This window comes from Acanthopagrus latus, chromosome 1 (genome assembly GCF_904848185.1).
Source record: "Acanthopagrus latus isolate v.2019 chromosome 1, fAcaLat1.1, whole genome shotgun sequence".
NCBI classification, from domain to species: domain Eukaryota; kingdom Metazoa; phylum Chordata; class Actinopteri; order Spariformes; family Sparidae; genus Acanthopagrus; species Acanthopagrus latus.
Window position 1 is genome coordinate 9,494,827 of NC_051039.1, and position 25,334 is coordinate 9,520,160.

The window sequence follows — 25,334 nt, forward strand, 5'->3', positions numbered from 1 at the left end:
TTGGTCCTTTTCTCAGTTTTATTTATGTCATTACAAACTAAATACCATTGAGTTCTGAACTTTCATCAACAACCATTGTGGTTCTTGATGGTCTTTTTTCTTTCTTTTTTTTACCATTTTCCACCATTTCCAGTCATCTTTAGAAAAAAAAAAAAAAAAAAAGAAAGTTATCCTACATAATTATACAATGCTAGTGTAACGTATTGGGACACATTGGTGTTGGTCTATGTGTCCGTACTGCTGTGGGGTGTGTTCCATCTCGTACTAGTTGGCCTGACAGTGAGCTGTGTGATGATGTCCAGAGGCCGCTCGGCCGGCGTCTGCTCTGACATTTATGGTCCTATACCTCTTCATTAACACCACCTAACCAGCCTACAAGTCCGCCTGTCCCAGCCCTCCTCTGATTCTGTGTGTGGTTGTGGAGGATAAATTAGTGTGTGTGTGTGTGTGTGTGTGTGTGTGTGTGTGTGTGTGTGTGTGTGAGGGTGAACATGTCGGACAGTGAGAAAAGTATGTGTGTATGATGTGTTCATGAGCTCAAATCAATGCATTTTTATCCACTCTGCTTTGGCTTTTGCACTCATTTCTTTGTTTTCTTTCTGTTGAGATGCTGTTATCTTGTTGAGCATTTTATCATAGAATAAACAGTATGATGTGATATGATATGTAAACTGTGAGATAAAAACAGTTTGTCAACCTGATTAAATCTGTACTAGTACTGAGTTATCTATCCCTTTTGGGTAACTAATTGAAGGATTTTTATATTAATGTGACATAGGCCTTATTGTTAATTGTTAACACAGCGATGCAAGAATAACACCACCTTTCTTTGTCTTTGCTGTTCCTTCCTCTCTGCTTTTCCCCTCCAGGCTGTGGAGTCTCAAATTAGGAGTTTTGGACAGACCCCCTGCCAGTTGCTCATCGAGCCACACCCACCCAGAAGCTCGGCCATGCAAGTGGTAAGTGATGCACGCACATCCATGCAAACAGACAGTCTAAGAGACTTAAGTGTAATCCTTCAGCCTTAAAACTGCTATGATATAAAAATGGGTCAGAAGCCAACTGAGCCACACTATCAACCATTCCTCTGCTGGTTTAAAGCTGTCTCTGACTTCTGGTGTGCCCTGATGTTTTGCGCTCTGCTTAGCTTCACAAAACTCTTCTTTTTTAATTTTTCGACTCACTCTTTTCATCCTCCGTTTACCTCCTGTCTTCTCTTTATCCACGTCTTACTGTGGGAAAATAAAGTCTTGGGTTTGAAAGCATCTCCTCTCTCATCATTAGAGAGGTGTGTGTGAAAGGGGAAAGATCACAAGCATTTGTGTGCATGTGTGTTTAGTAAGCGGTATGCCGGGGGAAAGGCACTGCTTTGTGCTGGAAACCTGGGCCCGAGCCAGGTTTTTCTACCTGAGCTGGAAGCACAGGAGATCAGCGAAGGAGAGCAGCGGAGCAGCGGTCCTGAAAGTGACGGCTTTTTAAGGGCCAAGGAGTGCAGTCAGTGTGCCTGCTTGTGATGGACCAAGGCCCCATGAGTCCCTATTAGTGTGGTGTCCCTGTGGCGCTGACAGCTGGCTGTAGACCACCACCCAGCGCACACATGCACACGCAGACACAAACTCAGCCTTTGAATTCACCTCACTTATGCGCAAAATTCCTATGAAATGTTTTTATTTTTACTCCACAGTATATAGCTTTCAAACATAATATTCAGGCGCCATTATTCAGACACCCTCCCCAGCCCCTCCATGTTCCCCGCAGAACGCCCTGTTCTCTTTTGCTCTTTACTTTCTCTCCATCCTCCCCTCGTGCGAGTGCGTTGTCAAGAGTGTCGGCATCTGCCCATGCCGGTGGTAATGATACTGTCAGTGCGTCTGGTTAGCTGTCAGACACACCGGATTTACTCAGGTCTATTCCTGATGTTAACACTGATGTTCCTCTTCTTTACACGCAAGGAGGGAAATGGCTCCGTGTTAGAGCTGCTTAGTACAAACACTCTATATAAGCTCCTGTCTAACAAAGGAAACTGATAGGTCAGTGACATCACTTTTTTGTTATGACTGCACTGTATATAGTTTCTCTCACTGTGAATGTATAAGTAATACATTTAATCTAAAGCAGGTTGAATTCATCTGTATTTTTTACACGTTTTTGTGACTTAGAAGTCATGCTGAAATGATTCACTGATTTTGAACCACAGAAAATGAATTGACTTAACGTTTTTGTGACTAATGCTCCAGCTAATTAATCAAGAATCTGCTCCTTTATCTATACTTTATGTAATTGAAAAAAATATATATTTCTGGGGCTTCTGCTAATCTCAATTTGGTCATTTTATAGAATAAACAACTGACTAAAGGTGAAGATAACCAGGAGATCTATTCATAATAAATACAATGACTGGTTGCAGTCCTAATAATGAGGATTTCACTTGTCTAAAGAAACTTTTAGTTCCAAACTATTATCTTACTGCTGAGTGGCTTGTTGGACAAGATTCCTTCCAGTCATGTTCCAAGACACATAAAATACCCAGAAGGTGCAATGTGTAAAATAACTAGAATTATCTATGTAGACGTCTATGTATTATGTTGCAGAGGATATGCTATCAGACATATTTTGTTGAAGTTGGCATGCTAATCAGCTAGCCCCTAGCCACACTGTGCCTCAAGAGGTGACAGTCTGATCCCCCTGGAGCCCTGAGTCCTCTCTCCAGGCAAAGTCAGCCTACACAACCACTAGCTGCTCCTCCTTTTAGAGATTCTCTCCATTCCTGATATTCCTGCAGCTCTTTTTCAACAAGGGTTATCTTGCCTTTTCTGTACAAACTTATGCCTTTAACTCTTGTTCTTGCCTGTATAGCTTAATAACTACTATCCTGCTCAAGCTTCCTAACTTTCTCTTTGCTTCTTTTTCCTCCCTCTCCCTCTGTTCTCTCCTCGCTAACACTGACTGTGGCTTCTCCACTTGTCTTTTTTCGTTTTGCTCTTCGTCCGCCGCTCCGTATCCCTGCTCTTTCCCCCTCTCTCTTCCCCGCATCGCGTTTGTCCATCCCCGGGTGGCCTGAACAGTATCTTCTCCTGCAGACCCCGCTGATGTTTACGGAGCAGATGCAGCAGGACGTCATCATGGTGCTGAAGTTCCCATCCAACTCTCCCGTGACTCACGTGGCGGCCAACACCCAGCCGGGTCTGACATCACCCGCCATCATCACCGTCACCGCCAACCGCCTCTTCGCTGTTAACAAGTGGCACGGCTTGACAGGTGTGAGATTTGTGGCCACGCGCACATGTACATTTGTGTGAAATAATAATATCATCATCAATATCATCTTTGTGTTATCGTAAAGGTGCATTTCACTGAACTCCTTTGCTCTGTGATTTTACACCACTGTGATTCTGCATCAGAGCGTCGTCATATCTCCTCGGATCAGCTCTCTCCTCCACACTTGGAGTCTAATTTATCCGAGCCAAGAATTGACCCGTCTTGTCTCTATAGGATGGACGTTGATTTGGGAGACAGTTGACTGTGTCTCCCGGATAGCAGTATCAAATGTGACACATGCAGCAGCAGCATTAGGTCTCACGTCCACCTCCATACATCAGCCTCTCACTTCACAAAACCTTATTTACTCAACATCCATCCTGCCCCTGGAAGAAACATTAAATTTGATATCTCCGAATTTATCACGATGAAGACTGATCGGTTTTCAGTAGAATACGACCTCATCCATGCGCACCACAGACCAGACTGATTAACCTAATTGGTTTAGTGAGCTGGTATTCGAAGCAAGATGTGTGCAGGAGTAGTTCATTAATAGCATGGATTTATAAAAGTCTGCATGTGGCGGTTGGAGCATAAACGATAAAAGATATGCACGATTTTCATCAAGAATGTTTTTCTGATTTGGTTTCTGGGAGGAAATTTTAATCAGAAGTGAAACATCTTCATTGACAGATTATTTTTTTTATGCCTAAACAAACTAAATTAACATTCATCAAATCAGTATTTAGTTTTTTACATTTTATAGAATAAAATGTTAATCACAAAAATATTCATCAGCTGAATCCGTAATGCATGTAATTGTTAGTTGCAGTTCATCCACAGCCTGTTTGCTGTCTGGCAAGCAATACAGAAATATGCTGCTATGTGCTGCTGTACCTCCAGACTAGAGAGCTGCTTTATTCCTCAAGCTGTGAAACTATTTAACTCATCAATCCTTATAGCTCAGGTGACTATCTTAAGCAAAGATGAACAAAGAACACGAAGGATCATATTCTCCGTGGCCTTGGTATCTTTTCTGACATAATTGATGTCTGTTTTGCTGGAGAACTCTTGGGCCGGCAGGTGACACTGTGACTTTATGGTTATAATTCCCAGTGTGTTATAATGGACAGAAAGCCAGCATCTACTTCACAAGGCCACATGATTACAATATTAATCCAATCTGTCTTCTTCTCTGTCAGGTCATCAGAGCTCAACGGTGCAAGACCAGCAGTACCAACTTCCTGTGGAAATTGACCCTCTGATAGGTATGCTGTCATTCATGACTGTAAAAGAGTCCGCGCACCCATGTGTATTTTTATTTTTTTTTTTTGCATACTCTGAGCTCATATATGCATGAAATTATTTTTTTGCTGTGGATTTGTGTTTGAATCCCGCTCCCCATCTTGGTGACTCATGGCAATCTGCAGCACCATGTCCCTGGACAGTAGATTAGAGTTGTTTCTCAGCCTCTGCCCCAGTTCACTCCTCATGATATAGGCCCTGCTCTCACACTAAACCATTTGCATGCAAATTGGAATGCAATGAGCTGTGGCCTAGGCCGGCATTTCATCATCAACTCCCCCCGACCCCCCCCTCCTTCTCCCCTCTCCATCGTGCCTCCCTTCCCTCCCTCCCTCTCTGCATCCTCTTTGGTTTAATTTGAGCGGAGGGAAAGGACGCGTGTCAATGGAAATGAATATGAATGTGGTAATAATGTGTGATTGAGAATGCACTGCGGACGGCTGTCAGGACAATATGGGCGCCTCTCATCCTTCACGACTTGTTGATGAGCAGGAGAAGAGTGCCGAGCCGCAGTGATGTATGGGGATGCACTGGTGGTGGAGCAGAGAGAGGAGAGCCACTTCTGTCTGCTCCGCCGCCTCCGCCTCCGCCTCCGCCTCCGCCTCCGCCTCCGCCTCCTTCTCCTCCGCCTCCATCGCTCCCCTGCAGCCTCTCACAATCTCGAGCACATCTGCAAAAGGAGGGGCTGTTCTTTCTCTGTGAACGCTGTGGTCACTCTTAGTCTCAGCAGCCCATCTCCACAGATGTTTTATTTTCACACTTGACTACTGAAAATAACCAGGGTTTAGTCTCACGTATTCATCTTTATCTGCTCATACAGCCCTTCCCCTCTGTTCAGGCAGAATAAAAGAAATCCTTGTGTGTGCATCAGTTTTTGTACATTCGGTGCATTTTTACATGAGAGCTTTATAGTGTGTGGGTGTTGTATGTCACTGAAAGCACACTTTTCAAGGTAATTTCATCCCTTAACTCTTATCACTTGACGTTGTTTTCTCCCCATCTCACATTTTTCACCCCTCAGCATAAATAATCTACTAAATAATGTATTTTCATGTTTGTGGGTGTGCGTGTATATGTTTCTGGGGAGGCAGAGGGGATTTTTGTGCTTGTCAGTAATATATTTACACTGTTTGCATTCCAGGAGGAGACAGAGCTAAACACAGTAAATTGAGGATGAGTGTTGAGCCAACTGCGGCTTTGGGAAACGTTAAAAATGGGTTGAAATATGGGTTGTAGCAGCTAAGCTGGACTTTCTCACTTTGCATGCGAGACAATCTCCTCCGACACCTGTTCCCCAGGGCCTGTGACCCCAACAAATAAGAAGTACTTCACAGTGGACATATCTCTAGAGAAAAGAAAAAAGATACCACTTACGGGAGAGAGAATGTCATTCAATTTGCTTTTCAAACCAACCAGCGGCTAAATTATACAACTGGGATGAATCTGCGGTGTGTGTTCTGACTTGAGTGGGGTGCGTATTTTGTAAAGACTGTAAAACCTCTGTCATTACTCAGACAACACTCTTAGGCTCTCACGGAACATGTGAAGTCCCATAAAATTAACCTCCACGACGTTTTATGTATTCTCCTACAAATCTTCTTTTCGCCCTGTGCTGAAATTCAAGTGGAGGTGCATTCGAGTTGGAGCTCTTTGAAAATAGATTTGATATTTCTGTGTACATCTGAAAATTCCCAACCGCTAACTTCTATTTGCTTATTCTCTCCTCTCCTCTCCTTCTCCTCCTCCTACCCCTTCCCCTCCTCCAGCCAGTAACGTGGGCAGCCATCGCCGTCAGATCTCAGACCTGCTCGATCAAAGCATCCAGATCAGCTCGCAGTGTTTCGTCATCACGGCCGATAACCGCTTCATCCTGCTCTGTGGCTTCTGGGACAAGAGCTTCCGGGTTTATTCCACTGACTCAGGTACAGTATAATCATTCTTAGCCCCCACATGACCAGGATCACACAAAGCTGTTGTGTTCAAATATGCCACATCATATTCAAACAGTTTTGTTCTGTAGACGCATTAGCCTAGACCTAAATTTGCAAACTGTAAATATGTCACTGTATATTTACATTTGTCAAAATAAGAATACTTGCCACCACTAGTTTTGGCAAATATGGTTAACTTCACTCTTTGGTTGGAACAGAATAGATTTTTTATTTATTTTTAAAAAGTTTTTATGCATTTTATTAAATCTCTAACTCTCTGCTCGGTCTCTGGGTTTGCACGTGATGGCACAAAACCCATGAGCCACATCAGGGTGTGCTTTCTTAAGATGTAATTATAGCCCTAATATCGAAATCTAACGGCCACGTGGCAATGAAATCCCTGAGCAAATTCATACTGCCTACATGATGAAGTCTTTCTCATTAGACACTCTAACACAAAGTTTCCTCTTTCTACCCTCAAATCAAAATCTCAACTCTGAACATTAGATGTCTCATGGGCAAAGAAGCAGGTTGCCATAAAATTTGCTGAACACATTCACGCTATTAAAGAGATCAACCTCTTAATGTTAATAAGGCCCATGGCCTTTCCTCTAGCACCATCCTCAGGACAAACTTTTCATTTATAGCCACACCACTAGTGAAGCTTTAGTAAGACCCCTATAAAAACATTGGTACGTGTTTTTATTTCACCTTATATTGTGGAAAGCTGAGATAACCTTCAGATTTTAATTTAATACAATAAGCAACACAGACTCAGCTGTTTGTTTCCACAGATGATGTGTTCTGCTGTAGTGGAATATTAACAAAGTACATGTACTCAGTTTGGTCCATTATTTAAGTACCCGTATATCCAATTTGTGCTACTTGTATATTCTACTTCTACTCTACTCTAATATTGTACTTTTACTTCACATTTATTTAACTAGTGGCCAGCTAATTTTATTTTACAAACAAAACGTACCATCAACTTGTCAAATATGACGTTTTGTCTTAGATTAAAGGTCAAGTGAGTGCACCATGATTAAACACTTTGAAAGGGGCCCTTTGCATAGTGAGCACTGCTGTTTTTAATACATCCTGCTGGTATAACTTATGTTCTTTAACTCAAATCGAATTTCAAATCCATAACACTATTTTTACACTGTGGTGTTGTTACTATTACGTAAGTAAATGATCTGAGCACTTCTCCCACCACTTACTGTGCTGCAGTGTTTTGTAGCTGCACCACTGGAATTGTCATAAATGTCCTCAATTACTTGCGACAATAGAATCTCTTTATTTTCTCTTTCTCTTTTTAGCCAGTTCAGTGCAGTCACAGCTAAAGTGAATCATGTTTATAAGATTATTTCAATTGTTGCACCAAACTCTGTAGCTTTTAAATCCTTGCGTCAAGTCAGTGTTTTGTTATTTAGTAGAGTTTAGATTTCTTCTCCTAAATATCTTGAATTATTGTTAATCTTAATGAATCTTACTCTCCATCAATATAGCTTAACGTAAATATACTGTATAATCTTTCACAGTGGGGTTTTGTGGACCTAAATATCGCTGACTTGCTCCTTGTACCACAGACACACACACACACACACACACACACACACACACACTGCAGACATTTTTTACACACAGTCACAAGCACACCGACGCCATCAGGTCAGGGGTCCTGAATGAAACTGTCTGAAGCTTCGTCTGTGCACCTCGCTCCTCCGCTCTCCTCCCCGGCCCCATTCGGAATCCTCCACACATCTATACAACAGAGTCCAATTCAATTTCTGCGGGCCAGGGCCTCTCTGCCTTTAATCGTGGAGGGAGGGACGGAGGGATGGGGAGGACAGAGATAGCTCTATTGTGCGACTGCCACCGGGGTGCGCGACTGGAACGTGAACACGGTTTAATCGCACACACGCTCAACAGCTGCCACCGAGGTCCCCAAAGCCCCCAGGTTAAAGAACTGAGGGGTTTTATCAATTACAAGGCTTGATTGGTACACGTGCACGAAACACATAGCCTCATACGCCTGCATGCACACACATCCAATTTAATTTGACCGCGCGCGTGTGTGTGTGAGCAGATTGCAGCAGAGTGTGTGTTCGATTTGAATTGCATGGTAGCCATTATTGCAGCAGCCATCATAAGCTATTTTCAGTGTTTATAAAGATGTCAAACATTTCACATCTTTGATGTCTTTGTTCTTCTTTTGTAGTTTAGTCACCGACCCGCCCAGTTTCATAACAACCTTCATCGTTTTTAGCGAGATACAACTTAATTACCTGACGGCTGGTGATTCTGACACCGAGACAGAAATGTCATGTGTTGAAAACTATCTAGTGTTTGACTGCAGAGGTCACACTATGAGGAGCGTAATGAGCATTAGACAGCTAGACGGTGGAGCTGTGGTCTGGAAATCTGACAGCAATTAGCCTCTTCATATATACACATGGAGCCCGATGCATGTGCGCACACACACTCATGCACACGGAGTTGGAACAAATATTTATTCTTGTCTGGGAATTAGCAGACGTCTGATCTTGTGTGGATATTGTAAAATTACTAGCCAAGCAGACAGATGATCAACAAACACATGGGAGGAGCTTCCAGAGAACTACATCTATGAATAAATTCATATTCTTTGGACAGTTCACTTGAAAATCAAATATAGCTATTTTTCTTCTTACCTGTAGTTCTGTTTATGTATCTAGATTCATATCGGCTGGAGAGATGTCTGCTGTCTCTTGAAGACTTGGCTTAAGTTGCTCAAAGCTCAAAGAATACAATCTGAAAAACTCAACAGCAATGTCTCTTTCCAGAAATCCAGACTTGGTTAATCGAGATAATCCACAGACCTCATTCTGAGCAGTTTCTTGGAGGATGTATTTCTTTCCTCATCACTGCTTAGAAGAAAAAAGGCATCTAGTCATGGGCCAGAGGCTAGCCGGCTACGCTAGCTAACTATGAGCATCAGCCTCTCGTCCATGACAGGATGCTCTTTTCCTTCTGCTCGGTGTCACAGTTGGCAGGCGAGGTTTGGTACAAAGAGCATAGTTCCAACATGAAACCGCTCACAACAAGATCTGTGGATTACCTCGGGTTACTGCATTATGATTTCTACAAAGAGAGGGTTAGGTTTATCAAATGTACTTTTTATTAGCCGATTGCCATCTAGTTTCATTATATTTGAGAGAATGCAGGGATCTCTGCAGCTGACATCTTCCAAACTTGGCAACTTGCACCACAATGATATCAACTAGAGCTGCAGATAACAGGAAAAATATGTTGTTGTTTTTTTTTATTTGTGGGGGAACTGTCCCTTTTAAAGGCAAGTTTATTTGTATAACACCATTCAGACACAGGACAATTCAAAGTGCTTTAGAGACACATGGAAATACATTAAAATAACATGAAAAATTGGAGAACAAAATTATTGTTCTTGTTCATCAGTTATGTATTTAGGAACATGTTTATATAATTGTACACTTTTGCAGGCAAACTGACTCAGATCGTGTTCGGGCACCGTGACGTGGTGACGTGTCTGGCTCGCTCGGAGTCGTACATCGGCGGAGACTGCTACGTCCTGTCAGGCTCCAGAGATGCCACCCTGCTGCTGTGGTACTGGAACGGAAAGCACAACAGTGTTGGAGAGAGCCCAGGCAGTAAGTACACGGGCAAACCAGCCCTGATGTGTGAGCACACACACACACACACACACACACACACACACACACACACACACACACACACACACACATACATACATGCACTCGGGGTAATCTCTGAGTGCTCACTCTCCCAGACAGTTGTGACTGTGTGATTTACGGCCTCCCTCTGTAAAGTAACAACTAGTTTCGTCTGACCAGGCCAGGCCTCCTGCATACAGATTGGATTTCGTGGCACCGTCACACCAGCAACAGCTTTCGATAATGTGTTTGAGATGGTGTGCGAGTTTCTGTGAGATCAGCGTGTGTGTGTGTGAGAATCTGTCTTTAATGTGAGTGAAAGTGAGGGCCACTTAGAGACGTTAAATGTGACGCTGGGGGTCGTCGGCCGGCACATGAAAGTTCACCACCATCCGAGGGCCGCGGGGTCACAGCAGTCGATAAAAGTGAAAAATGTCACGGGGCCTCTCTTACGTTTCCATAACATATGGCATCAGCCATGATCAAAGCACCGCACACACATTGCTCAGCCCTTCAGCCCGCTCAGTGCTAATTTGGTCAGCTTAGATTGGCGTACATGTTGTTTAGTGATCCATTACAAATGGGCTGAAATTTATGACAAATTGTGATTTGGTTAATAAGCGACATTAGTTTTTGATTTGGGGGACAGAGCGTCGACGATTGTTTGTCACTTACCTCATGATCACTGATGTGGGATGTTGCATTCGAGAACACATTTTCTTATTTTTCATATTAAGTTTTGTGAGATGAAAGATATGGAAGAACATAAATCACCTTTTTAAAAATTATTTTCTCTCATTTTAATGTCATATTTTTCTACTATTGACCGTTTATATTTAACACAATGTGACAAAAAATAGGAGCATAATATTCTATTAGCTGATGTTTCAGCAAATTGTGACTTCTTTAAAGCTTCATTTTAATCACCTTCAATGCCTAGAAGTTGTTGTTTAATGAATTTCTTTATGGGATAACAATGCATGTTGCAAGAAATCATGAGGATTCACATTATGAAACAAGTACTGAAATCCATTCCATTTATTCTTATGATAAATCTAACAATATATATCCAAAATTATAAATATAAAATCAACTGTGTCTCGATTGTTTTATCAAGTTGTTGTGTGCCCAAAGGGGATCTGTGTGTGTGTGTGTGTGTGTGTGTGTGTGTGTGTGTGTGTGTGTGTGTGTGTGTGTGTGTGTGTGTGTGTGTGTGTGTGTGTGTGTGTCAGTCTTACGTCAGCCGGCTCAGTGCAGTCACCACACTGTAGTCGGAGGAGCAGACAAAGCAGTCGTCATCCCAACTCCTCACCACCACAATGTGATGCTCCATTGCCCCAGACCGCAGGAGACTCTCCCAGACATGGAGCTCTGAACACACACACACACACACACACACACACACACACACACACACACACACAGTTACAACTACTCAGAAAATCCATACAGACAGCAGACTTTTTTTCTTTATTCCTCTTCCAAAAATCAAAACACTTTCAAGCCACTTGAATGAGAGTGCAAACACACACACACACACATTCCTTTTCGTGCGTCATGCCCTGTGAACATCCTGCGCACCTCATAAGCTTGACACAAATGCCTCTGAATGGCTGACATGCACATGTACACGTTGACCTCTGCACACTTGGTTCACATGTTGTTGTCGGGCGCGACAGCAGGGATTCGACAGACGCCAGCGCCATCTGCTGGTCACAGAGAGGAAACCAGCTCAATGAGACGTCTATTTAGTAAAGTTATATTTGTGTCTGCTCTGAAATGAGTTGAAGAATAACTGTAAATGAGTTATCTTGTGATTGATGTAAATTGTTCTCAGACACACAGACATTTTGAAAATACACATACCAACATGTATAAAATACTATATTCTATTTATTTTATTTTATTTTTTATTAAACCAGAAATGTTCCCATTAAGATCCCAGATCAATTTGTCACATGGTCCTTAACCCAATTCTATAATCTTCCACACTTATCAAATAATCAATATGTTTTATCATAAACATACATTAACTAATAATAATAATAATAATAATAATAATAATAATAATAATAATAATAATGATAATAATAAATAGAGGTTTAAGCTTCATTGAAGTTTAATTGAATCTGGATTCATCAAATCTGCTCAAACTGAAATCCTCATTATTCCCTTTGAAAATATGTTTATGTTTAAATTTAACAATGGACATTTAATGAATAAAAGCTAAATATTAAAAGTCAAATATTTAATACATTGTAATACTTAAGATATTTGCAGCTACATTATACATTAGCCATGTAGCTAAATGGATACCTGAATGCTTTGAACGCTACTGCTAGAAGAAGAAAGTGAACAAATCTGGATATTTTACCAACTTTGAATCCAGACTGAAAATGGATCCAGTCTACACACACACACACACACACACACACACACACACACACACACACACACACACACACACACACACACCCTGTCCACACTTGTCGAGATAGTTGATACCCTCCTCAGTGTCCCAGCTTCAGTCTTATACAGGTACAAGATTGCACTCAGATGTGGCTCTAATTCAGACCAAATGGCAGGTAGAGGCTCCAAAGGTTAACTGATACACCAATATATCAGCGTTATTGATCTTCTCTGGACATCGTGCTTTAATCCACAGGCTTGTAGGTCATTCGTTTGCTTTTAGCGACGTCGAGGATGTTAACAAGTTAAGTAAATGAAATGTAGATGTTTAGGCTGCCGACCTGGCGTGTGATCAGAGCTCATACGTGTTTGCAACGTGGACAGAGAGCTGGATTTAGGGACTGGAATGAAACATTTAAGGGGTTTTTGTTGTTGGTTTTCTATGTTTCTATTTTTTAACTGTTTGTATTATCATCATCATAATTATGGCACATGCACAGAGAATATGTTTTCAATCAGAATCCATTTACCGACCTTTGTCTCTGTAATATTCTCACTACTGTATACTTGATATGATTGTGTTTTTGATTTGAAACATTCCTGCTGCTGTCTTTTTTTCTTTACCTCACGAGAGTTTAGCTTGTCCTCCACTTGGCTTTTTTACAAGAGGGTTGAGTGAGCAGCATGGTCTTTCTCCTAAATCTAATTAAGGTTTAATAGTAGCTGTGGCTTTTTGGTAGAAAGTATCTGTCTTATTAGTGAACCTGTGTTCAGTTTTATGTCATCTAATTGAATTAAAGAAGAGAAACTGGACTGCCAACTGAATAGTTTTGTCGATTCAGCAAGAAACTATACTTCTTTTTCAGAGTTACTGCAATATGTCACAGAAGGTATTGTACATTTCTGGCATTTACTGTAAGAAATGAATTATCTTGGAGTGCTAGATGATATTATTTTGTGTATCAACCCTCAGACATGAATCACGCACTGAACGTCGTTTCCCTGTCTTCCCCTTCCTGAGCTGAACTTGACCTGTGACAACAAAGACAAAGGGGGCGATTAAAGACGAGCCCCCCCTCTCTGACCCTAACGAACCCCACACTCTGGTTCAGGGATGCTGCCTCACTGCTGGTCCACTACATGTACATGGATCAACTACAGCCACATTTATTGACACGCTGTGCAGCTCAACACTTCCAAATAATGACCAAATGTTTCAACAAAGCATCTGTCTGCAATTAATCTACATTCGGTAAAAAAAGAAAAAAAAGCAAATTCCCCACAAGCGTGCGTGTTGCTCGCAGATGGAGGAGACAGACGGAGAAGTAAAAAGGCCATTTTTGTTTTGTCGCGCGCCCTGACAGCTCAGACCAAAACAAAATCACACAAACTTCATGACTTGGACCATAACTTAGTCTCGCTCCCTCTGGCTCAGGCTCTCTCGCTCTCTCTCTCCGTCTGTAGCGCAGAAACATCTGGATCCAGTGAAGGCAGGCGGGGGGAGAGGAGGTTTTAAAGATGAGACGAGGCGGAGGGTGACAAGTGCTAGAAAGGAAGAGTGAATTTGCAACAAGCTATAGTATATATGCATCCTCATGAAGAAATATTAAAAAAGGAAATGATCAACAACCTTTTAATGTTGTTTGATTGTAATTCATACATCAATGTTTGTGCTTTCATGATTTTGCTAGAATTGTTTTTTATTGTTTTATTTTCTGGATTTAATTCTAATTTCAGTTCTCTATTTATCAGCATTGACCAGTGCTTTATAAAACTAGTAAATTCCATTTTTCTATATTTTCAATTCACTCCCTCTAGTGATCAGATTTTATTTTTTTTTTTTTTGACTATTTGGTTTGTGTTTTCCCAGCAGAGTTCACAACGCCGCGGGCCATCTTAACCGGCCATGACTGTGAGGTGACATGCGCAAGTGTGTGTGCAGAGTTGGGTCTCGTCATCAGCGGCTGCAAAGGTGTGTTTGTCTTTGTGTCTTTAATCAGCACGTTTCATCAAATAATAAGAGTTCAGCTCCTCTAACCTCGCTCATCATGTTTTTTGTTCAGAGGGTCCTTGTCTGATCCATTCCATGAATGGGGACCTGCTGCGGACCCTGGAGGGCCCCGACCGCTGCCTGCGGCCTCGCCTCATCCAGTCCTCCACCGAGGGAAACTGCATGATCTACTACGACAAGGGACAGTTCTGCCTCTTCAGTGTCAACGGCAAACTGCTGGGACACATGGAGGTGGAGGACAGCATCAAGGTGAGGAAACGTGAGCACGCATGTGAAAGTGCACATGTGTGTCTGCTATACATCAGCGCAGAGAAGTCGTCTCACTGATTAAAGGCTTTCTTACGGTTTGAGGTTCGAGTAAGGTAAAAAAAAAGGGGGTCGGCGCGCCTCGGGGCGAAACGTGGCTTCACGTCTCTTTCACACGCATGCAACAGAGGGAACGGTCCTTTTGATCCGCAGCGCTGTTGTCAGGTCAAATTGCGTCAGCGACGGTGGTGGAGAACATTCCTGAGGAGTGGTCAGCTCTGGACACCAACACCATTAACCACCCTCCAGCGCAGGACGACACATTCCCCATTTCCCACATTTCCTCCCTCGTGGTTTGAGCGACACAAGATAGCGGCTACTGCCTTTGGTTTCCCGACCCTTTGTTTCCGGTTTGGCCTGGGAAATGTAAGCTGGCTCTGACAGACAGCCGCACGCCTGTTTCCTATTAAGAAAACCTCTTGTGCCCGGGCTCCAAACCTGCCTGCCAGCCTGCTCCTACACAAGGCCACAAATAAAAGCTATGGAAGATGTGATTAATGAGCACATGCAGACAAATTTTGATTGATTATATTAGCATCACTGGGAAAGTTGCAGGTTGCAGAATACTTAGTTGTGTCTTTCAGATGAACTAATGATGTTTTTAGATGCTTCTGGGGTTTTTTCCCAGAGTTCCGTGAGGCTGTAACTTGGGAACAGTGTGGGCCAGTGTCAGCTCTCCTCCGCTGTTGTAAATTCCAGCCATGTCAGATGGCATTAGGAAAATCCTAACATCTTTGAGTGAGGCTGTGAGAGTCTCGACCCCCCTCCCCCCTTCAGCTCCACGCCCCTGGTCTGAGACTGTATTTAGTGCACTCATGTACATACCAGAATCAATCTTCTCAGCCCTCGGAGCCTCAGCGCGGTATGACTCCAGGATAAATAAGTGTTTGTCCTGGCCTGCAGTATCCACTTAGAAACAGAGAGTCAGGCTGAAAAAGAGAGGGGAATGTTTGCTCTGTGAATTTATAAGGGTCTGGAGTCAGAGGTTAGATGACAGGCTAACAGTCGGCATCCTCGTCTAATAGCAGAATCAAGTGACAGAAGCCATACTGAATGGATTACAGTCTTTTAAGTACTAGTATAACTCAGGGCGGTGTAACCATTCCAGCAGTTTTTTCACTGCCTTCGTCCGTGTAACAGGGGGATTAACAGCACCATAAATTAAACTTTTTACCTTCCCCAGCCTCAAAATCCACCCACCGTTCCCCCGAAAGAAGTAGGAAATATGGGCATTAAAAGTGCATGTGTTTCTGCTGGAGTCATTTTTTTAGTCATCTGAGCCCCAGTAGCCATCTTAGCTCCCACAGAGCCATCGGCCATCTTGTTTGACCGCCCAGTGGCAAAGGCCTGATTTATAATGTCTGTCTGCAGCCTCCTACCTGGCTTGGCTGACATGTCTGCCAGCTCTCTGGCCTCCTGCTGGGCTTCAGTGAGGTCATGGACTCCAGTAGTAGATACACAGGTACATTAAGATGAAAAAGTGGCTGGTAAATAGTTCTTCTTAGATTCTTTTTTTAACAGTTTTTCTGCAAACTGTTTGTGCAGAATAGTCCTCAGGAACAACAAGCACTGCCTGCTAATTAAATTCAAAGCTGTTTGGTGTCTTTCAGCATGTTGTTTTGGTTTTTTTTGTTTTTTTTACAGTATGCAACTTTACTGTTATGGTTCACTCTCAGCTCTTATCAACCTTGTTTTCAGGAAAAAACTTGCAACGTCAGTGAGAGTAGGATCAGAGCCTAGTGTCTACATAATATTGCTTTAAGATCATAAGGTGTACACAGATACAACTCCAAATCAATGCTAATGTTATGTGTGAAAATTTAAATTAAGGTTTAAGTCACAGTTGTTTTTTTCCCCCAAGTGCACTCGTTTGCACCCACCATCACATCACCCATAAGTTTGTGTGCGACTGTTTTGTCATTGTGGCGTCACAGATTGGATCTGAGGAAAGTCCAGTGGACACATCATGGTAGTGCCAAACCCCACCTTAGAACATTCACTTCTTCATCTATTTTACCCTAAATGGGACCATAATTTACTAAATGAACATCATCATGTTTTCTAGACTAATGATCAACACCATGAACTCAACAGGAAACTGTTTACTGCAGTAATAAATCAAGTGAAGTGCTGCTCGAGCAGTCAGGTCATTTTCTCATAAGCTTACTTCTTCTTTTTGAAGTCCCCCTGCTGGCCGTTACAAAGAATGCACGCTTGAGGCGCTCTCCTTTCAGATCTGGACATTTTGTCCATATTTTATACAGTCAATGGTTTGCACTGTGTAGCAGTTTGAGTACATGATCATGGTTTGCTCAATTGAACATTATCTTTATCGTTGTTGTCAGATTAGCTCTGAAATGTTGATACACAAGATAATTACTGTACGACACAAAACAGACAGATCAAACCAGCACTGCACTCAGTCATGCTCCATTCCCAGCCATCTTGGATGATGATCTAACGTGGCAATTAAGCTGGATTGATTCTCGAGGCCTCGCGCCAGCGTGCAGCATGCGAGTGCATCGCTGTGTGCCCGTCCTGTGCGTCTGTGTGTGCGCCTTCACATGCGAGTTTTTGTGCCTATCTTAAGTGCGTGAGTGACGAGAATGAGAAACAGAGCTCGTTCAAAAGTTGTTTTTTTTTATACAAAACATTTGCCCAATTTAGGCTGTGCTCTCCCCGTCCCTCCACTGTGTACAGCTCTTGAAGGGTTATTTATGTTTTCCTTCCCAAGTCAAGTTCCTGAAAATGACTTCCAACTTCAGGACTGAAGTTTAAGTTTCATTTTTCCATTTAATACGCGCCTGATTCAACACACATGCTGCAGATGATTGAAGTGTCTCTTGCTGAATCACTGCAGAGTGGCCGCAGCTGAAAGACGGCCGAACCTCGGTGTCATAAAACCACAAACAAGAAAAGCTCTAAATTAGTGTCATTCGCTGCTTTTAGAACTCACATTCTGCCTCGTCATTTCATCAGCTACGGTTACTAGCTGATTGATGCCCCTGACTGTTTCAGTTTCAGCTTCCACTATGCACTGCGGCCATAATAGACTCCAACACACGACCTGATTTGTGTACGTCTCGTTCCCGGGAGACCCATTCAGCTGTTACAGTTTGCAGGAAAAGCAGATGAGACGAGTAAATCTCCGAGGCCTCGCTGTGGGGAGCCATCTTTGTAGCAAGTCAGGGTCTGTGTACAGAAAGCCCCCGAGGATGGCAGCGCTGACCTGGGATCTTTTGTCATATCACATGACCTCGCAGTATGAGCTTTACTTTGACGTTAAAGATAAACTGGTCCCAGATCTCCAGTCCTATTCCGAGACTATTTATGCATGTTGTTCCAGGTTGAATAGCTTTGCTGCAGGGTTTTTTTTGTGTGTGTGTGTGTGTGTGTGTGTGTGTGTGTGTGTGTGGAGCACTGAATGAAGTCACTTAGTCATCTCACATGTACAGTAAGCTTCACCAAAGGAAAACTACACCACATTCTGACCCATTACTGTAAAATTTAGTGACTGGAACATAAGAAAGTGGTTAAAAAAAAAAGAAAGTTAACAATCTATTTGTTTTCTTTCTCTCTTTTTAGGCCATGCTTCTCAGCCGTGATGGTCAGTATCTGCTGACAGGTGGTGACGGAGGTGTAGTTTCCGTCTGGCAGGTCCACAACCTCAAACAGCTGTTCACCTACCCGGGCTGTGACGCTGGAATCCGCTCTATGGCCATATCGCATGACCAAAGGTAAAAAAACACACAAAAAATATAGGATGACCACTAGTGGTTTTCTTTAGGCCAACACACAGTGAATATTGTAAAACATTTTTAGTATGGATCCTTAAAGTTTGTCTTGTGAGAAATCTGCCATCCCTCAGTGGTGGTTACTAGAAGTATGTGGTGTTGACGCTGCTGTCTGGGTGTATTTTCTCATCACTTCCCGTATTCAGGATGAATGTGGGCATCAGCAGTTCTGGTGAAAAGTAAGATCATTGTTGAGTGTCATTCTGGTCCATTAATACAGAAGCTCTGGGTTTGTAGCCTGCGAACAGAGCAGTATTTGATGACGCTTGGCATGCAGCTTCTCTGTCTCCAAACTCACGTAGTGCTCTTTAGTGTTTACAAACAGGAACTGACAAATCCTGACGAGTATACCAGTAATACTTATCAGCTGACATGAACACTAGTAACCGTATACAATAAGCTAGTATTAGTCTGCTCTCTGATTAAAAAAAAGTATTTATTGTATTTGTATTTGTTGTATTTACTCCAACAGTTGACAATAATAGTTGACAAATCCAATAAAGTCCAGCTTTCCAAATTTCGCTTGAGTTAAAGTTCAGAAATATTGCAGCAAAATGTTTTTTTTGTGTGTTTATTTATGAATACATTGAGTCCATCAACAAAAGTTCATGAGAAAGTTTGAATATTCAGATTTTGTATCAAAAAGAAACAGCTTAATATTTGCTCAGTCTTTCTTTATGAGATGTGCAGATTTGCTGATTCCCTTTTCAGTATTAGTGTACATTTAATGTTTTTGAGCTTTGGTCTGTTGGTTGAGCTAAATAACTTAATTGTCAGAAAATATGATGGACAATTCTGACATTTTTAAAGACAGAGAAGCTAATAATTTACACTTAAAAGATTTGTAATATTTAATGCATACTAAAAACAATTGTTAGTTGCAGTCCTATAGCATTTGGATGTTGCTGTTCAAGATGAAATGGTCATAAATACTTAAATCTGACATTTTATATCATATATTATGAGCCGATCGTGTGTTTTTCAAGGACAATCTGAATCTTTTAAGTAAATGTTTACAGAACAAAGTACAATCTTTAAAATGTTTAGTAAAATGCTCTGTAAACGTTCTCTGTTATTTTCTCTCCACAACTCCCTAAAACTGTGCATGCAAACATTTACATTTGGCTCATCTGTTGCATATTTTGCGATCAAGATGCCTCCAGTTCAATTCACAGCAAATAAAAAAATGCTCAGTAGACGTACAAATGTCATGACGTTCCCTCCTTACTCCTCGAAGGTGCATCATAACCGGCATGGCATCCGGAAGCATCGTGCTGTTCTACAACGATTTCAACAGATGGCACCACGAGTACCAGACCCGGTACTGACCTGACGGCAGCAGCAGCAGCAGCAGCAGCAGTAACTTGACTGACAACGATTGGACACTGAAGATCCAAACTGTTTCAAGTGTGAACTCTTAACAAAGCACTATTCTGTCTATATCCTGATATCCTGAATGTATCTCAATGAAAGAAGAAGAAGAAGAAAAAAAATCTGTCCTGTTATAGTAAAAAAAAAACAACCTATTTTTAAAAAGGGCATTGCTATATTTTGTAGATCAGATAGAAGAATTTTCATATAAATCATAGGGTGGGGGTTATGTTACTGTACGGTTAAAAAAACAAATCTATTTTTAGCTGTTAAGAGTCTATTTTCATCTCCTCCGGAAAAGAGAAGCGGGATCTATGGGGAGCTAGTGACAACCTTTTCTCTTGACTTAAAAATCCAAATATTTGTGTACTTTAGGGTGAGTGATTTTTCTTTTTCTTGTTTTTTTTTTTCTTTCCATAGGCGTGTATGTGGGGAATAAATATGAAGCTATCATCCACAGCTTTTTGCCTTTTTTGGCACCACAGCCGGTAGATATGAAATGTTTTTTGAATAAATAATAAATGTATTGGACAGAAGGATAAACAAAGAGGGAATATACAGTACATATATAAATATCTATATATTCTGTTTAAATGTAGTCCTCCATATTTAAAACAAAAAAAATGTGTCATTCCCTTTGTACCTCTTTGCTTGCTAAGAGATTGCATTTTTTCCGTGCATGGCTCACTACTCATAAAACATATCAGTGAAGACCTACTGCATCATCATTTAATACTTTAAACACCTCCCACTCCTGAAGATGAGCTTTATGCAGAAGAGTGTAACAGTTCTGCTTTTTTTTCTAATTTCTCATCAAGCAAACAACTCTTAAAACAGTCAATCATTTTTTTTCTTTCTTAATCATTGTGATGGAAAAACAGGGTGTATGAGACCTTTTTTTTTTTCTTTTTTCAAATCACTAAATAAAAATCATATCATCACACCTCGTGCCCCGAGCCAGCTTAGCATCTTTCAAAGTCTTCTTTGAGTCCTCTCTCCAAAGCAGCTAACAGCAGAGTGAGATGTGCAATGACAGGAAGGACTTAACTCTACTTCTTTTGGTTTTTCTTCTTCCATCACAGAAGTCTAAATCACAGGATCGAGTGATTGTGATAAGATGTGATTTAGCACTAAAATAAAAAAATGGCGATGAGACATGTTCCTTTGTTCCTCAGTAAAATAAACGTCCACTTGTATCTTGATTTTCTGAGGAAACATTCCTTTAAAGTTTGCGCTTTGATGTGGTTTGAATCCAGTTATGAGAACTACTGTTATCAACCAATTTTTTTTTTTTTTGCAATCATTTTGGAGTGTTTTGTGTGCTGAGTTCTGACAATAAAACTGAATTTTATAACTTGAACTGTCCTCATGAGTGTACTTTTGACTGGGGACCACCATGACTGTGTAGCCCCCTCTAGTGGCCACACACAAACATCACACAGACATTGATTTGAAGTCTTTATTGCATTTTTTAAATTTTTTTATTTGCTGCACAGTTGTTTCAAAAACGGGAGGACATTAAAAGCAGCCACTCTATGTAACTAATAAAGATCCAGTGTGACACAGATGATATTCCTGCTTTAAAACGGTCTTTTCGTTACAAATTTCCCTTTTACAAACTGCATATGAAAATCTACTTTACCTACATATACATAAGAGGAAAAGAACTAAATGACATTATGGTACCAACTCGATGTGGTGTATGTGTGAGGGTTTTGTCTTACAGGTAGGCAGGAAGTGGGAGGAGGAGGTGGAGGTGGAGCAGTATGCATGCAGCTCAAAGTCCTGAAGAGGTAAAGAGGCGGCATGTTGAACCACTGACGGAGAGTTAGCCCTACGAACACCAGCTGGGATAAATGCCGTGGAGTTTAAAACAAAACTGGGGGGGGCAAAAAAAAAAAACCCAAAAACTGTTCACTTATTTTTTTAGGGACAACCCCCATTTTTCATCCAAGCTGGTTTTGATAAAAGGCATCATTAAGCTATGAGCTGCTAGCTAGTGGTCAGGCACAAACCCGTCACCTTGACAACACATTCATTCATTCATTCGTGTAAATCCAACAAATCAAAAAAAACATCGTGTGGATACGCAACCGTCAAGTGCACAGTTCAGCTGCAGAAAGCATTTACAGTTCACTAGAAACACACCAGGTTTCATGTCTGTTGGATCTGTGGTCTCTATTCTTATGTACGGCGGTCACACGCGGGCAGAAGAAACAAACCTTCAAGTTTCAGGTGGACGACTAAAGTTCTTCACACTTATGTACAACTAAAAATGTTCACGTCAAATAATACAAACGGCGCCTGGATGAATGCGTTGACGTGTCTGTCGGTTACGGTGGGTCCACAAAATAACCTACCAAAATCGACTGGCAGGTCATGTTAAAGGGTCAGTTTACCTGAATTATAAAAACAATAACTTTTGCCAACATGCAAATATTTTTTTTTTTTTTTTTTTTTTAATTTGTTCCAGTTTTGGGATCTGTTTCTGTAAGGCTGCAGTTGCTTCGTCAATACAGTGGATTTACAGTAATCAACAGCAACAGTGTCCTGACCTGTCCAAAGACCTTGACTTAATTAATTGAAAATGTGAAAATGAACCCAAAGCTTTTTTTCCAGTCAAGTCTAGACTCCTTGAGAAATTACAAGATAGACCTAGGTGACTGGGAGATGATGACATGATAGAGAAGCAGAAATAGACTCCTGCTACACAATATTTCTGATGTTTGCTTTTGAATTAAGGGATATTTTTTTATATTATCAGGTCTCTAAACATAATTAGATAACCTAATTAACATCTTTGTGTGTGAAATACGCTGCAAAAAAAGTCTGGGATTTGACTAAGGAAGTGTTTTTTTTGTAATTTGGATGAACATACCCTTTAAATAGAACGTGAACAGCCGCTCGAGTCGCCTTTAACGGGTCGGATTATTTTTTCTCTTGCATGCGTGATTTCAAGCTGCACACAAAAACACAGAATCTCCAAGTAGAGCAGAAGCAGTTTCCACTACCTTAATTTGTTTTAGCTACTAGGAACTTTGGTAGGTGTTTTTATTTTGTTAACCCGCTGTACGTCTATAGTAACACTGAATAGGAACCTTAAGTTTTAACAGTAGATCTGCAGTTACCAGAGGGATGGCTGTGGTCAGAGAGAATACTGATAGAGGTTATACAGTAGTTGGATTACACTACAGGAAGCTAGGCTAGCAAGTTCAAACACTGATATGCTGAAGTATTTGTTTTATGGACATGCTGTCCCTCTGCTAATGCAATAGAAGTTCACAATGTTGTGTGTGTGTGTATATGAGGAATAACTATTTACAAAATCGCCACATGCAGTTGAAATGGGACAATAAATAAAAAATAAGGTGCTATACGTAAGAATAAGCTACTCGTCGAATTAAACAAATAGAAGCTAGCGTAACACTGGAGCAACCGCTAACTGCTAATGGTACGGTAGCAGTCGTTAGCTATTGAGCTCAGTTAGCAGTGCAGCAAGCGTCCTATTAGCCGCCCCGGATCAAGACGTCAGACCGCTATGGGGGTGTGTTGGTGTTGTTGAGGCCAGTGTAAAGACAGGAAGTACAGTGCTGAGGGGATTTACAGCGAGTTCAGGTGGAGATGAGAGAAATGTGAAGCTGGAGGTACTGATGATCAGAGGCCAGAGCTGTAATATTAGACCTTGTACTAGAGGTACAAAATGGTATTACGGGATAAGATGGGCCAAGGCTAGCTGGCTAGCATGCTAATTTAAGTAGACTTAAGTTTGTTAATTTTCTTTTTTTTTTTTTAATGTTTTAAAGGGTGGACATTGACATTTTGGGGAGGAAAAAGTAGTAGTAGTAGAATAAACTGAATAAACCATCTGGCCTTTAAGGACAACACTTGTGTTTACTTTGTTTATATGTGGCAGACCCTGCCACCTCTTTAGCTTCAGACAGTGAAGTGTTCTGTTCATTCAGTTACGGAAATAATACATATGTTCAGAGTTTGTCTTATCACCTTAAAATTCTGAGTTTGAAGTTCTTCTCCGAAACTACATGGCACCCCTTTAAACTTGAATTCTTACGTATTGCACCTTTAAACGTGATAAACAGTAGTGATGCGAGACTTCAAAAGACGAACCACTCAGAACAGTGATATATTCAGTTCATTCCCTTTCTCCGCATCCTCCGTTAATAAATACAGACATATATACAATCAACAAACCATTAGAAAACGCCTTGTGTATCAGGAACATGAGAGGGGGAGAAATAAGAGAAGGATGTGGACACAGCAGTCACTGGCTCAGTTTACAGCTACTGGAAATGCTGGAGGTGGAGTTCTAGCTTCCTCTGCTCAAACATTCGTGAGGAGAGAAGGTGTGAGTGTCGTGATACTGGCTACAGAATCCACCTGCCCCTTTTTCAAATTGTCTCCATGAGCTCTTCAGCTGGTGGAGGGCCAGGAGAGGGCGGGGTTGTCGACCTCGTGGGTGTAGAGGGAGGGGAGGGAAACAGGGTGGGATGGATGGAAGAAGGGGAGGAAGGTTCCTGCTTGGTCGGGGAAGAGAGAGGGAAGAATAAGACCGGTTGGATCGGGGAGACCGGGGGCGGGGTAGCTTGTTTTGTGGGAGAGAGAGGAGGGGATGTTGCCTCTTTGGTGAGAGGGGAGACTGGGGCTTGTTGGGTGGGCGAAGATGGAGGAGAAGAAGCTGGTTGAGTGGAAGGAAGAGAGGCTGGTCCGGAGGGAGAGGGTGGAGGAAAAGAAGATGGTTCAGTGGGAGAGGATGGAGGAGGAGAAGATTGTTCGGTGGGAGAGGGTGGAGGAAGAGAAGATGGTTCAGTGGGAGAGGATGGAGGAAGAGAGGCTGGTTCGGTGGGAGAGGGTGGAGGAAGAGAGGCTGGTTCAGTGGGAGAGGGTGGAGGAAGAGAGGCTGGTTCGGTGGGAGAGGGTGGAGGAAGAGAGGCTGGTTCGGTGGGAGAGGGTGGAGGAAGAGAGGCTGATTCGGGGGGAGATGGTGGAGGAAGAGAAGATGGTTCGGTGGGAGAAGATGGAGGAAGAAAGGCTGGTTCAGTGGGAAAAGCTGGGGAAGGACAGGAGACAGGTGTAGAAGGAGTTACGTAGGTAAAAACAGCAGGAGGGTCGGAGGGTGATGTTCTTATTTCAGCAGTTGTGACGGGGAGCGTTTCGCCAGAGGGTGAAGGTGAGAAACGAAGCGACCCGGCTGGAGCAGGGGGAGGGAGATCAGCACCGTCAGCTGGGGAAGGAGAGCAGG

General features: G+C 42.0%; 1 protein-coding gene across 3 annotated transcripts in view; it reads left to right on the forward strand.

The window, feature by feature from the left end:
• The window catches only part of lrba (LPS responsive beige-like anchor protein), a 189,787-nt gene extending 168,345 nt beyond the window's left edge, over positions 1-21,442 (forward strand). For 2 of the 3 annotated variants that reach the window (XM_037098981.1, XM_037098989.1), the window contains exons 48-56: positions 870-959; positions 3,081-3,258; positions 4,461-4,526; positions 6,330-6,485; positions 9,995-10,162; positions 14,466-14,567; positions 14,659-14,855; positions 18,498-18,649; positions 19,944-21,442. In XM_037098981.1, the coding sequence (XP_036954876.1) occupies positions 870-959; positions 3,081-3,258; positions 4,461-4,526; positions 6,330-6,485; positions 9,995-10,162; positions 14,466-14,567; positions 14,659-14,855; positions 18,498-18,649; positions 19,944-20,034 (1,200 nt within the window). In that variant the 3' untranslated portion in view covers positions 20,035-21,442. The remainder of the gene's footprint in view (positions 1-869; positions 960-3,080; positions 3,259-4,460; positions 4,527-6,329; positions 6,486-9,994; positions 10,163-14,465; positions 14,568-14,658; positions 14,856-18,497; positions 18,650-19,943) is intronic. The other variant, XM_037098998.1, reaches the window with a different exon arrangement.
• The last annotated feature ends 3,892 nt before the right edge of the window (positions 21,443-25,334 follow it).